Genomic DNA, 14,845 nt, shown 5'->3' with positions numbered 1-14,845 from the left:
CTTACAGTTAGACTAAGCATGCGTAGTTTTGTACGTGTTTAATTCCATCCACGAACAAACTTCGTGAATAAGAGAGAGAGAGAGAGAGAGAGAGATTAACGAGGAGAGTTATTCAACTCGGAGAGCAGGAGGTGACGCGAAGTTCCCGATAGAGACGCCAGGGGCGGCAGTGGCGCTGCGGTCGTCCCGCATCCCAACCTCCTCTCCATAAAGGGCGATGCCAAGGAAGAGGGGCTCGGAACACGGGGCTGGCTCCATCGAGTTTGGCAGCCAGGGAGAACGGCGATCCGTTCCAGTCGGTGCCCTAGCCCGCTGGCGGATGGGCTGGAGCGGGTCGCGGCTCTTTCTTCGATCGCAATGTGCCGCCGAGGATACCTTCTTTTGAAGCGGAAAGTCGCCGACCTTAGACTAGGCATCAGATATGTACTGTTCTCTGACAAACGTTATAAGACGGTTTAGGCCGGCAGATTAACCAACTCTACCGCTGTGTAAACAACACGTCCTCCAAAACCGGGCAGGTGAGGAAACGTAAACACGGCAGTTGCGATGGTTCGCCTCCGCGATCACGTTTCGCCGCTCACACGTCTGACGTAAGACAGTCCTGGGAAGGCCTGAGAGGAACACTCGGACGATGTCATGATGGAGTGACGTCTGCGGAGCTACGTTCTATGTTGGCGACGTGAGATGGTGGCTGTACGGGAACGCGTAGGACTGCGTTTTCGTCCGCTGCCCTACTGTTGTTTTCTGCTGCTATTTATCGGTTCTCGAGCATTGACCACTGGTGTTGGGGTGAAACAGCACGTGACGTCACGGCAGCAGCAGACGATAACAGGAAATCTAGCAGGAGACGATTACGACGATGACGACGTCACGGGAACTCATGTGGAAGGGTCGTCGGACTACGAAAGGGCGGCTGATGGATGGACGGCTGTTCGAGCCCGTGTTGCCGGACGGAACGATGCGGAAGACAATAGCGGGGGCAGTTTTGAGAAACTTGAGAGACGTCTCCCGGGTGCGCTCATAATAGGCGTGAAGAAGGCTGGAACCAGAGCACTCTTGGAGTTCCTGAGGCTTCATCCGGACGTGCGAGCTACGGGACCTGAGACGCATTTCTTTGATCGCCACTACAACAAGGGCGTCGAGTGGTACAGGTGAGAATGAATGAATGAATGGCCTTTATTTAGGAAGAGGCCTGAGGCCCTGGTGGGGGTTAGGGGGAAGAGGAAAGGGTAAGACCCGTATTACAAATAATGATCACATGACGTTGTAATCGTTTAGAGTTTCTGTTCCGGTTGGCTGCAGGCACGGTTTGAGCGTTCCATAGGCACTGGTCGTTGGTATGTGGAACACTGTCAGGAAGGTCCACAGGAGTACAGTCGCGTGCACGAACACTTGACAAAAGGAGTCAGTCAGCCACTATACAACTCTGTACAGACCACTTTGTAGAGCAAAGTTTGCTACCCTTTCAAGGGTACGTGGATCGCCTCTAATAAGCTGCAAGTGCGCTATCAGTGTATGCGGGGCTGCCTGAGAGTCTATGAGTTGCTCTCTGCCTCTTGATAATGCTGAACAAGACCAAATGAGATGAAAGAGATTGGGGTTAGTATGAGCCACACAGAAGGCACATTTAGATGCCGAAGCCTGATTTCTTGTCCATTTAGAAATTATATTCGGTGTGTAAGCCGCATCCGAATACACCTTGTTGGCGAATACTTCTTCTCGTCTCGATATCGTCTTTAAGTTTCAAAAAACCAGGTGGGGAAGCTTCAGCCAATCGTTGTCTTCTGAGTCGTTTGAATCGGTGGTACTGAAAAGTTGTTTTTTTTTCTGTCCAATAACTTAGTATTGCGGAAACAACGGCAGCATATTTGTCGCGGGAAATAATGAAACGTCATCGACAATTGGTCAACTAGACAAGACTAGAGCATGATCTTCGAACGTTGAATGACGACAAGAGCAAGTGATATCAGTGGGTCACCACCGCAAAGCAGGCACGAACGTTCTGGGTTAGGATAATAACGTTTTGACATGAGAACAAGACTTTTTCGCTCGTATATTTTAGGAACGGGCTGTCATGCGGGGACCCTCTAGAATAAAAGAATAGGTAACTCTCCGAAATGCTTCACTGATACTGTGATGCTCACTTGCGGCACGTGTGTAACTTCTCGAGTGTGCAACGGATGAGTTAGTTCCTAAATCTTAGCGCTTGGGACTGGTGCTGCGATATCGCGAAGCTGGTTGTTGCAATATGAGCTTGCACCGAACTCGGAACGGTGCCGTTAGCGTGATTTTTTTGTTCATGTTCAACTGTCAGACGAAAACATCTCTTCGACTGGTAGCCTCGAATTGATAACAGCCCTCATTCAGTTCTTGTTTTGATTTTATGGGTTTTTACAAGCATTTAACGCGCACACGTTTCGATGTCGATCATTATATTTGTGTCCTAGCGAACGTATATTTTGCGGGAAATTCTGCGCTATCGTCATTTTGTTACATACGTGTTAAGCATCGAGGGTTTTGTTTTCGTCGATTTCATCTAACCATACCCTTAATATTGCTTCTTCAGCTGCTGTTTTTCCGCCAACTGCTCGTAATCTATTTACGCATGAGTTCGGGATCACTGCTTTCAAGCAAGAGGTTGGTTTTCATCCGGATGATTGTTTGAGCTCCTGATGAGGGCATAATACAAAAGCTCTCGCTTGCACGAAATTTCCGCGTACGACTACGTGCTTACAAATCATCCACAGATATTATGTGAGGCGCGCATCATAGGCGTCGCTTCTACACGTCAAATCGAAAACAATTTTTTTTTCAGTGTTTTCCTCCGTAGAACGCTGCGAGCGTCGCTCGTTAGGTGAACTTCCTAAGCGTACGCACCTACCTAACAGGAAAGCGTGCTTTACAAGCAGCGTGAACGTAAAGTGGCTGAAGGAGGGTTGTCCAGGATAGGTCGTCTTGCCCAGGTTAGCAACCCACGTCTCTCAAGTGGAAATGTGATTGTGTAGGGAGGGACGTTGCGGTGTATGGTCTCTGGGACAGGTCCAGAAAGTGGGGCTTAGTGTGGGTATGGAGCCGCGTTTTTGGCAGGTGTTCGGTATTTGACGTACAGCATCGGCGTTTGGTAAGGAGTACGTTTATGCTTGCCTTAAGAGCGTCGTCTACTTCCGCAGGAGAAAATAGGGTGGTCTGGGCAGTTCACTGCGTAATATCCGAAGCATCTTCATGTAGGCTCTTCGTTCCTAGTGGCGCTTTTTTTCTGTCCTCTGCCGGCAAATATGTCTTAGGCCAACCATTCGAAGCATTTAAACATCAGGGTGTTGTGGCTTCAGCGTGGGCGTGAGCGGTGCCAATGAAGAAGAGTACTCTGGCGGCCATTTAAAAGAGGATAGCGTTGTCTATATATCAGTGAGCATAGCTGGTATATTTGGAGGCGGTGAGACTGTTGAGACTGGCGTTCGGCGCCTACGAGGACATTTTGCCAATACAAACAAAATATAGTGCCAGAAAATAAACAATAACGCCTTCCGGCGAAAGTACTACCGAAAAAAAAAATCTACGAAAGATTGCGCGAAAACTTTAGCCTATATCAACAAAGCAAGACTTGGAACGTATATCTTTGTGTGATGAAGAAGCACTTGACAACGACGCACTCCGCCTTCAAAGGATGCGAATTATTTTGAAAAACCAGAGTTGCTTTTTAAATTTTTACTTGCCCGAAGGAATGGTGGGTGTGGTCGCTTCGTAATTTTATTCGATTGCAAAACCAACCGCGAACAGAAACTGCAACCTCTCGCGGAGCAGCAGATCATCTAAGCTACCGGGCAACCTCGGAATGAATGAATGAATGAATGAATGAATGAATGAATGAATGAATGAATGAATGAATGAATGAATGAATGAATGAATGAATCTTGAAAGAAACACGCACAGCGCGCAAAACAACGGGACGAAAGACGGAGGGATGTACAACACAAGCGCTGTACATCCCTCCGTACAAGTACAAGCGCTGTACAAGTACATCCCTCCGTCTTTCGTCCCGTTGTTTTGCACGCTGTGCGTGTTTTTTTCGAGATGATTTACCAACTCGCCCAACTTTCGGTGTTACTTCAGAATGAATGAATGAATGAATGAATGAATGAATGAATGAATACACTTCTGAAAAAGACTATTTTTAACTTTATCCTTGCCCTTGTAAGCTGGTTGGTTTTCTCAGTACAGGAAACCACACAAAAAAAAGAGAAAAACACAAAGAACAAAACAAAAAGCACTGAAAGAATCTACGCGAAGCACACAACACTGGGCGTTCTATCACGGCGCCGCAGCAATAGCCTGTCCAGGGGGCGCGCAATCAAAAGGTGCCTTGCGTGTAGCGGGCGTCAGGTTGGAGGGCGATTAATAAGCAGTAAATGACACGCATTAGGGGAGCAAGCGCGACAGGTCGTAAGCGGCGTTGCTGCTGGGGCCCGTGCTGCCACTCCCATCAGATTGTTCTCTCCGTTCCCCCCTTTTATTTATCCCCTTCTACACCCTCCCCTTTTTCTCCCGAGTACATTTATTTTTTCTTCGCGCCTCGAATTGACTTGTCCCCTGTCCGGAGAAACCGGCAAGGGCCGTGGAAAACGGTTGCGCCCCCTACAGCCCCTTACTTCGACCAAGATAAAAGACGGAGCTAGAAGCAAGACAGTTTTTTTTTCTTCCTGCGTTAAGGAAGAATGTTTTCGTGGCTGCTTTTAGTGGAAGATATCACACCTCCCAGCTGCCTGGTGATAAGGTAATCTCCACGATCAGTTGTCATCGTCTTTGTAGAAGGGGGAATGTCCAAGAAGCCAAATCATCACTGTAATGAGATAACAAGGGCGGGAAACTTGGGTTTAAGGGGAAAGATTGGAGAGGCGAGAACATGTGTGGCTGTTGGAGGTGGGGCGTTGACTGCACTTAACGGTAGTGCACTTAAGCGCCTAGCCAATTACGGTGCGTTAGCTGAGTCCAGTCAGGTCGCGCCTTCTGGCGGGCGTGACTGCCCCCACTAGACGAGAAGGAGTAGCGGTGCGTGTGAGGGCGGTGTGTTTAAAGAACACTTACGCCGCCTTGAGGGCTTCCCTTAAAGTTATTCGATCTGGTGACACGTATATAACACACAGCCCAGGTCTACAGTTAAAAAAAGGGTGACCCGTCCTCGCGTTTTTCTGCCGTCGAATGTGGCAGCTCGATGCTGCCTAACAAAAATGGTGGCTATGATTAGGGTAACTGGCGGGTATTGAAGATATCTAGTAGGCAGCTTAAGTTGGCTAGGGCACATTTAGCCAAATGCTTTTGATTCTACTTACCTAGCCAGCTATCAAAAAAGACTGTCCGAAGGCTTCACCAAGTCCTGCCAGAAATTCCTGAGGACAGTAAGCGTACAGGAGCTTGGGTCAAAAAATCGGGGTGGAATTGAGTGCGAGATACCAATAAGCATGGGTACACTTCGGTGCAAAGCTTTTTTCTAACTGTCATTGTCAGCAATATGCTTCAATTGATCCGGCAGACGTCCACAAAGTGTGCGCTGCCTGGGTCGTTTGGCTTCCCGTCTGTTTATATTTCGAGCCCTAATAGTCCGCCCACACATCATAAAAGGCACTGTACTACATGTCATTGGTGACACAGATGCTCTCGGTGGAACTAATGAACAGCAACGCAGGAACAAAAAACCGCAAGGAGCGTGTAGTTAAGAAGGCACAGCTGTTGAACAGAAAGTCAGACGCCCACCAACGATGTTCGGCGTTCCGTCCGAGTCGGTGAATAATGCATACGTGGCCTTCTGTCCCCCACATCCATCCCTTACTCGCTGACACAATGAATAACAAACAATAGAAGAGTCATTTGGGAAAGTCCTTCCCTCCGAACAACCCCGTTCCCCCCTTTTCTGCCTCAGGGCGCGGTTCCGCACCACTGCCCAGCAAAATAAAAAAGAACCGCATGAAGAGGGACGTGAGCAGACGATAAAAAAAAGCTGCAGACGACAGAAGTAGAAAGGCAGATGAAGCAGGAGCAGACGATGGCACTTAGGCGGGAAATTTGAAAAAGTAGCAAAAAAAAAAGAGGAAAAACTGCCAGGACGCACCGATTCATATAAATGTGTACGAGCTGAAAAAAAAAAGCAACGAAAGAAAATGAGTGTAGGAGGTGAAGTAAATTCACACAATGCAGACGCAAACACGAAAAATAACATTGGATGTAGCAAAAGCTAAACAAAAACATAAAAGAACTAACAAGCGTGACGACAAAAATGGTATAAATCATTCCGCAGAAACACCACCAAGTATCTGGGGTCTTCATACGGCTTTCTATTTCCAGCCTGCCTGGCGACCCCCTGCCCGCTATCGGCCCCTTCAGCCGCCGCAAGAAATGGCAACATATAAACCGATAGATGGAACGAGGAATGTATGAAGGCGTAAGAGGCGGCGCTGTTTCACGCACGCCACAACGGAGAAAGCGTCGGGAAAGGAAGGGGGAAAAGGGGAAAAAAGGGGAAAAAAGGAGAAAGGTCTGCGCCGCAATCAATGCACAGTCACGTTTTCTAATAAAGCTGTTTCCTTGTTTCAGGGGGCAGGGTCTGGGGAAAAGCGAGGGGAGGAGGGCTCCGACGCCGGGAAAAAGGGGAAACAAGGCGCTCGACAATGACGTCACAAATCATTGCGCTCGAAAAACGCAAAAACCTAAAACGTCACGATGCGTTCACTGCGTTATGTATGAACAAAAAAAAAACACACAACAGTGACAAAAGAAGCCCCGCAATTGAGTTCTCTGCCGCGCTAGCTGCCTTGTATGCCTTTTTAGATTTGGATCGTAACTTTTTCGCCTGTTTAAGTAAGTGTACGCCGGTGGCTCTTTTGTAGGTTTTTTGGTTTTCCTTTCTGCGTGATAAAAATTGCTTACCAACGCTGCGAACGTGGCGGCGTGTCGAGACGCGGAAAACAATTCTTCAGGCAGCCTTTTGTTTTGTTTGTGCAAACGTTTATTTAAGCACCTTTTATTTTGTTCTTTCTCTCCTTTCCGGGTTCAGCGCTCCGTCATGCTTCGTTGTTCGGGATCGCTCGCGAACGAAATTATTTTGAGACGTCGTCGGCGCGCTTGTCGGGTCGTCACAAATGGTTTTCTGGTTCTCAGGGCGCGTTCCGGACGCTTGGTATAGATGTGACGAGATATGGCGGGAACGAGCTTCACGTCGTAGCATCGACGCCCATAAGATGAAGTTCGAAAACATACACGAAGTCCAAAAAAAAAAAAAAAAAGCTTACAGCATGCATGGCCCTTTCTTGCTCGACATACACACTGCAAATTATTTATATCCCAAATCGAATCGGATTTTCGTGCAATTCTCTCCTAACGAAATATTGCATCCTAAATTTGATCATTCGGAAGGGGGGGGGGGGGGAGGGGGAGGTATACTCCGTTTCACTGAGAGTTCTTGTTTGTTTCTTGGGGGACAATCACGTTACGAGATCTTTGGGCGAAATATAATTTTTCATTCGGGTGATTCAATAATTCTTCGCCGCTGCCAACGATGTAAGATGTGTATCGTAAACAGGCTTACGATTGCGCTGGCTAGGCCCATAACTCCATTTCTAGCCTGAACCGTGTTCTTGGATAGGGTGAGGGCTGTCGTCACAAATTTCGTTTGTTTTTTGAAAGGGGACGCGGGTTCGATTCGCAGTCGCGGCACCCGCTTTTCTGATGGAGGCGAAAAGCGAAAACGCCCGTGTGTTCGATATTTCGGCGCACGTTAAAGATCCCCGGGTGGTAAAAATTAATCCAGAGTCCTCCACTACTTCGCACCTCCATCGCCTGTGTAGCGTCGATGCCTTAAACCCCCAATCAATCAATCAATCAATCAATCAATCAATCAATCAATCAATCAATCAATCAATCAATCAATCAATCAATCAATCAATCAATCAATCAATCAATCAATCAATCAATCAATCAATCAATCAATCAATCAATCAATCAATCAATCAATCAATCAATCAATCAATCAATCAATCAATCAATAAATCAATCAATCAATCAATCGATCAATCGATCATTTAAGACTAACGGAGACAGCGCAAAGAGCGTGAGGAGGAAAGCGTAGGAAGAAACAACGCGAGGCTTTCCAGTGATGAGAAAAGTCTTCTCACAAAAAAGAAAAAAAGATAAGGCGAAATTGAAGGAAATTCCTGCTAACGTTTTTTTTTTTCGGTGCATAAAAATATAATTTCAATAAAAAGATGGTTCGCGCAGTGAGGAAACGAGACGGGGAAATAGTGACGCATAAAAAAAAGCTCTCGCAAATTTGAGTGTTCGTAGGTTAGTGCCGAATTACCTTTGCTCTACGAAGGAAAGTTTAACATCCACCTCGATGCAGCCGTACGGCGACAAAGGAAAGCTCTACAGCTTTCTTAGAAACTTCGCAATTTAAGAAAAATTTGTCCTGGTCCAGGATTCGAACCCGAGACAGCCTCTTAACCTGAGCAGTCGCTCTACCAACTGAGCTAACCAGGAACTAGCATTGAGGTGGATGTCAAACTTTTTTTCGTAGAAACTTACTCCACCTTGGTGATTTCGCCTAAATCTGGTTGATTAACGACCATTGCTCTGTTTCGTGGTGTTCTCTTTCTTTTCGTTTTTTAGAGATTGCCTGCGCTTGATACTCTTACGTGGGCTCTATTTGGAAATTCCCAGGTGGTCGAAATTAACGTCGAGCCCTTTACTACGGCGCGCTACATAGCCTAGGTCACCCCCAAATTTGAGGTTTCTACGCGAAGAGCAAAGGTTAACTGCGTATCACTCTAACTTTGTTTTATTTTCCCTTGATTTTTTAACACTTTATGTGTTTATCTTGTATTTGTACCTAATGTTTAGAGCATAAATTACTTTTCCGTCGTTCCTTAGGAGAATTTGTTTTCGGGCAAGCACTGTTCCTTCCGTGTTTTCGTTGTTTTCTTTTGACAGTGAATTATTGCTTCGTTTCTGCTGTGTCGCCGACCCCGCTATGTAAAACACTTCTCCGTGAAGGCCGTTAAGGGTAATTTCATAAATAAATAAATAAATAAATAAATAAATAAATAAATAAATAAATAAATAAATAAATAAATAAATAAATAAATAAATAAATAAATAAATACACTATCGAGTACCCCCAGGCCTTTGCGAATTCGAAAGTTTTGCGTGAGGTTCATGCAATTAACTTAACACCGTTAGAATGACGTTATTTAATTTGTAGTGTGTTGATGCAAATTTTCGAACTACGGTTTCATGACTACATAGAGTGAGAGCACTGTGTATACGTTGCTGGTTTGTACAAAGCTCGTTTCTAAGGTCTCCTTCGTTATTCTCGCGACAGATTCCAAGAAAAGAGAAAGGCTGAGGCCGGCCCTGTAACGTATCAGACACAAGTTTCAATAAAAATAAACGTAGAAAAAATGACACAACGCCTCAACCGCGGTCTGTTCTGCAATCGAAAAAAAAAAAAACTTCGCGTAAGCGTAAGGTTTTTTATGCAGCAAGGTTCTTGCCTGGTAAACAATATATGACAGCTTTGTATGCAAAAGACGACCTTGTTTGGCAGGCGCGTCTCTCAAAGTGTCAGCCCTTGTAGTCGCTTTCCTTTCGTTGTTGTTTTTTCTTCCTCCTCAGCTTTATTGCTTACTTGTCTCGCATGCAAAACACTTGTTTACTCACACGCACCCCTCCTTAAGGGCTTTCCAAAACTTTTCGTACTCCTGACAGCGAATTCTCGGCCAACTATCGAATTTCTCCCTTTTTTCCCTTCCGTTTCTTGGCGTTGCAACCATTCCATCGCAGCGGTCTCAAGAGGGTGTCAGCTTCTTAGCGCCCCGCGAGGCCTTAAAGCCTCTACTCTCCGCCTTGGCTTGGCCTGGCTTGTCTGGGCTTGGCTTGGCTTTTTCGTTTTTGTCGCAGCCCGTATACAACTTTCCTTGTTTGCCCCCGCGCGACACGATGCCCGTAGTATGAGCCGGGAAATGCGCACCCAGAAGTGTCGCATTGATCTGCGATGGATCGATATCACCCGAGTGAAATCGACTCCCCGGCTCGATTCCAGCCGGCCCGTCAATAAACGGTCGAACAATGGGTGTTTGAGGAAGCAATCGATGCCTTCTGACAGGACCGAAGCCACAGCCGGGGTTTAGGGGCTCTTCCGCAGTGAGTCGGAATTTGAAGTACACGGATGAGAACTTTTTTTTTTCTTTTTTTAAATACGTGTTGAGTACAAACTCGCGTCAGCGATGGCGTGTCGTATCCACACCTGGGGCGTGAGATTTGAAAGCGTTAACACCGCTTTGGAGAGGTCGACATGTATCGCTGTGGTGACAGCGGCGGATTTCAAAGTTGGCGGCTTGGGAAGGCTCGCTAGCGGCTCGACTCAAGCCAGGATGCAGTGGAAGACTTTCTTGTTCAATTTCTTTTTGCGTGCCTGCTTGCTCGATTCGGATGCAAGTGGTCATAAAAGATATTTTTTGTATGCGTTTTAAATGTATTCTGGTGAATCCTCGCCCGAAATCGTACGCCCGTCCATCTCTGAAAAAAAAATTGAGAGAAAAAGTGAACTGATAAGCATGCCGAGAGGAATTTGAAGTGCAGTTTTACTTCATTACGCAGTTCGCTTATATCGAACAAGTTTCGAAGCTCTGTAAATTTGGAATGCTTTTTTGAAGCCTGAAGAAGCTTGGTGTATATAGTGAGTAACAACAACAAAAAACAAGTGTTGGCCATTTGTGACCAAACTATGGCTTTGGTTGCCTATAAACTGTCTATAAAAGTCGGTCTTTTATGTTTACAGGTTTCCTCGGTAGTGTTTTCCTTTTTCACGGCTTGCTGCGTTTACCGCCGCTTGCCTGATATAGCCAGGTGTCTATTGTCAGCCATTCGAATGTCTTAATTATCGCCTCTGCCTACTCGCGGGCCCTTCTTAGCTGGTACACTTCGGCCTTCAATGCCTATATCCGCACACGCAAAAATCTTTAAAGCGACTATGACGGCAAATACAAGATTGGTTCAGTGGAAATAATGACTGTGCAAATTATAACGCAGGCTGCAAGGAGCAAAGCTAGATAACGTAAAAAACAGACGAACAAATTCGTAATCGTCTGTGAGTTTCGTGTGTGTTCGAGCATTAAAAGCATTATGGTTAAGCGTCTAATTTCAACCATTTCATGCTCGCTTTGTGCGCAGGCTGCAGATGCCCCTAAGCCTTCCCGACCAGATCACCATGGAGAAGACGCCGAGCTACTTCGTGACACGAGAGGTTCCGGCACGGATACGAGCCATGCGGCCCGACGTACGCCTCCTCGTGGTCGTCCGGGACCCCGTGACACGTGCGCTGTCCGACTACGCCCAAACAGCCTCCAAGCGCCCCGACACCACTCTCCCTTTCGAGGTCCTGGCCTTCCACAAGTCCCCAAGAAGCAACAGCGACGTCCTTCTAGAAAATGAGGGAAATCGGACCTCTCAGAAGACCCGTGGGAAGAGTCGAAACGTGGCTGTGAAAGGGCGTGCAAGCAGGCCATTGCGGAACGTCAGAAGTAGAAGAGCGTTAATAGTGTTGAGCAATAAAAACGACAAGAGTGACAACGAAGCTTACGTAACCGACAGCAGTTTGTACGGTCATCCTGGAACTGGGCGCCAGAATTCCAGGAACACCCACGAAGGCAAAAGCAACGAAAATCGCGAAAACAACCGTAGAGCTGCAAGCCTTGCTGCTTCCAGCAGTGAAAAAAGTGAAAAAAGTCCGGCACTCGAAGACGAGTACAGTGGAAAGAATTACGGCAGTGAAAGAAGTCATACAAGTTGGGGCAACGAAAAGAATGACCAAAAGGTACTCCACAAAAGAGAAGAGGGGAAAGGATACGTCAATTCCTACTTGAAGTCGCCCACGGATACAAGGACTGTTCATCCTTCTGCGAGGACGAGCAGCGGCCACCATGCGACAAGAAGTACGAGCAGCTTCATCGCCGACGAACAAGACGTCGACACAACAGGCGACGGCTGTGATGGGCCCGACGTCGTCGTCAACGAGAGAGGCGAAGCGTGCAACAACCGCACCAGTGACGTAAACGAGTCCTGGTCGGGAATACGCATCGGTCTCTACGCCCGACACATGTCCCGGTGGTTGAGGCACTTCCCGCAGTCCCAGATCCACGTGGTCAGCGGCGAAGAGCTCGTCAGGAACCCAGCCCGCGAGATGGGCATGGTGCAGGACTTCCTGGGCCTCAGACGCCTGGTGTCCGAAGACCACTTCTACTTCAACAGAACCAAGGGCTTTCCTTGTCTCAAGAAAAGCGAAGGCAGCGGCAGCCCCCACTGCCTCGGAAAGACCAAAGGCCGGACTCATCCGCGTCTCGACGAACGAAGTCTGCGCAGGCTGAGGACGTTCTTCGAGCCTCACAACAGGAGGTTCTACAAGATGGTGGGACGGGACTTCCAGTGGGAGCGCGCGAGGTGAACGACGAATGCGAGGCGTTTAGGGTCTGCTTTGTGAACGCTAAAAAGCCTGGTGGTAGAACAATGCGCTATTGGTCGACGCAGCAGTAGAGACAATTACTAGTGAAGAACTGCGCGTCAGGTCCTGCGCGGACGTCAATCATCCCGGGCACCTGCGAAGCTTCTTATTAAAAATGTGTTGGTGTGTGATGCAGCAACGGTCAAAACACATATCTTCTACGTTAAAAATACGCACGTTTGCATTTTGTCACGTAGATCCACAGTATAAAAAACTGCCATGCATATGTAGTATGGAGGTATGTAAAGCAGGCGGTTTTGAAGAAATATCTATCATGGCAGTCTAATCACATTGACTTTATTTACATTTGATAATAACGATGAAGGTCACATGCTGCCCACCGTGTATTTGTGCGAAATGTGAAAAAAATGTATTTTTGTTCGGGACCAAAAAGAGCCCCTCTTGATGTTTAAACATATAAGAGATAAGTCTAGGGAGAGCAACAGTTTCGCATTAGGGGCGTGCTACTAAGGGGACGACAACATCGTTAGAGGGAGAGGGTTGTCTGTACGCACTGTCGCCTTGTGTCTCAAGTCGAGGCATTTGCCGCTCTCTGGGGGGTCTTGTTAACCTTTTGAAATCGGTTGGTTCATGCATTTAGACATCGCGCCAAGCAATAAAATATGCGTGTCCCAGTAAATATGCTGCAAGCACAGCGTGAGTATTTTTCAGCCCCTGACTTCGAGATGCCACCATGGCTGCAGTTGGTACAGCCATGGTTGGGGTACCACGTCGCTTCCCAGCTCTTGTAGTTTTAGTGTGGACTAATAGCCCTGATGAGTGGTCTGTTGAACAAGACAGGCCATGGGCTCCAGTGGCAAAAGTAAAAAATAAATTAGCGATTCATTTCGACGCATTGGAGGAGTACCTCTATCTTCTTGACCTGCCGTGGTAAGAGGCATCTATAATGGCATAGGACACCTGTTCTTTTTTTCATTTTTATTCGAAGAGCACCTCGTATGAGGACATTGTTTTATTTTATACCGCAGCGGCACTAAAATTTTACGCTCTGCGACTCGAACTCTAAATACCGAGTCACAGCGGACTCTTATGGTTTTACTCACGCTCGTGTTACTGATGATAGCAACCATTCTACAGATCTTGTATTGATTGCTTAGTTTAAACTTTACTACAAACAAGTTCTAAACTAGTTTTTTTTTTTTTTGGTTCCTGACGATTGTAGTGCGCGACGCATGCGATTCTCTTACACGCTTCCTGTTTTCCTTGCCGATAGCAACGATGTTTATAAAACACGCGTTAGTTATTTCGCGGCTAAGGGAATTTGAAATTCTGCAAAATTACATCCAAATGCTTGTTGCCAGGCGCAAAGCTTTAACCATATCCATACACTGTGCCTAGGAAGTGACCGTATTGGGCTTGAACATGAAATAACTCCTCGACTGGCGTTATCTTCTAGAATATTTCCCCACTTATCCACTCAGAAAAAAAAACTATACCACTTCAAACTTCTTTTGTTCTCCAACTTGTTTTTGAGCTCAATGGTATCTCCAGTGCACTTTTTCTTTCTTTTTCCTTTCCCTTTAAACCCAATTACTTTTTTTGAACGTTGAGGTTATTTCGAGGTTCCTCTTTATTTTGCAATTCTGCCTTTCCGGGGCGGTAACTCCTTGCCTAACCGAAACGTGTTTACCACTGGTATTATCTTAGAGTAGATGGACGAAATTTTCTTAGAATTTTCCCTGAAGCTCGAGCTCAATCCCCCCAGATAAAAGAAATACGCCTTGAATTCTTGTGACAAACGGAGCCGATCCTAAGCGCAGTTTGTTTGCTTGCTGGTGGGCGTGCTGCGAGGGCTGCTGTGTCCTCACCGGCTAGCTGCTACGGACATCCGTGGTCCTTCGACAACAATAAACGAATGTCGTGTTTGTTTTGTATGTTTTGTTTATTTATGTCTGAATGATTCTAGAGTAGAAGAACCCTTGTTAAACGATTGCTTTATACGCAGTCTCCCTTTATACGAAATATTTCATGCTCCCAACTGCGCTGCGTAAAGAGCAGTTAATTTCCGCATTTAACGAAGCATTACTTACAACAAGGTAAGTTTCCCGTTCCGAGGGCTTCGTTAAAACTAGGTCTGGCTGTATGTACTTGCTTTACCAAAAGGGTCGCGATGGTTAACGCTTTTTTCTATTCATCAGTTTTGCTGTGATAGCTGCTGTTACTACTGCACAGCGCCCATCCTAGGAGCGTCACCACGGTTTTCAAAAATGAGAATGGCAGCGCAATTATGTTCGCTGGCGGTACAGAATTTACGAAGAAGAGTGGCGGTCAAAGAAACAA

At 46.6% G+C, this 14,845-nt stretch overlaps 1 protein-coding gene across 1 annotated transcript; it reads left to right on the top strand.

Annotated features, from left to right (window-relative positions):
• Positions 1-273: 273 nt before the first annotated feature.
• Positions 274-12,565, top strand: LOC144139318 (uncharacterized). The gene is made up of 2 exons (XM_077671704.1): positions 274-1,151; positions 11,218-12,565. The coding sequence occupies exons 1-2, from the start codon at positions 685-687 to the stop codon at positions 12,485-12,487; spliced, it is 1,737 nt and encodes a 578-aa protein (XP_077527830.1). The 5' UTR covers positions 274-684; the 3' UTR covers positions 12,488-12,565.
• Positions 12,566-14,845: the final 2,280 nt, after the last annotated feature.

The sequence above is a fragment of the Haemaphysalis longicornis genome, unplaced genomic scaffold (assembly GCF_048455015.1).
Source record: "Haemaphysalis longicornis isolate Haplotype H1 unplaced genomic scaffold, Haemaphysalis longicornis Haplotype H1 scaffold_5, whole genome shotgun sequence".
NCBI lineage: Eukaryota > Metazoa > Arthropoda > Arachnida > Ixodida > Ixodidae > Haemaphysalis > Haemaphysalis longicornis.
Note: the sequence above shows the minus strand (reverse complement) of the source record. Positions and strands in the feature narration are given on the sequence as shown.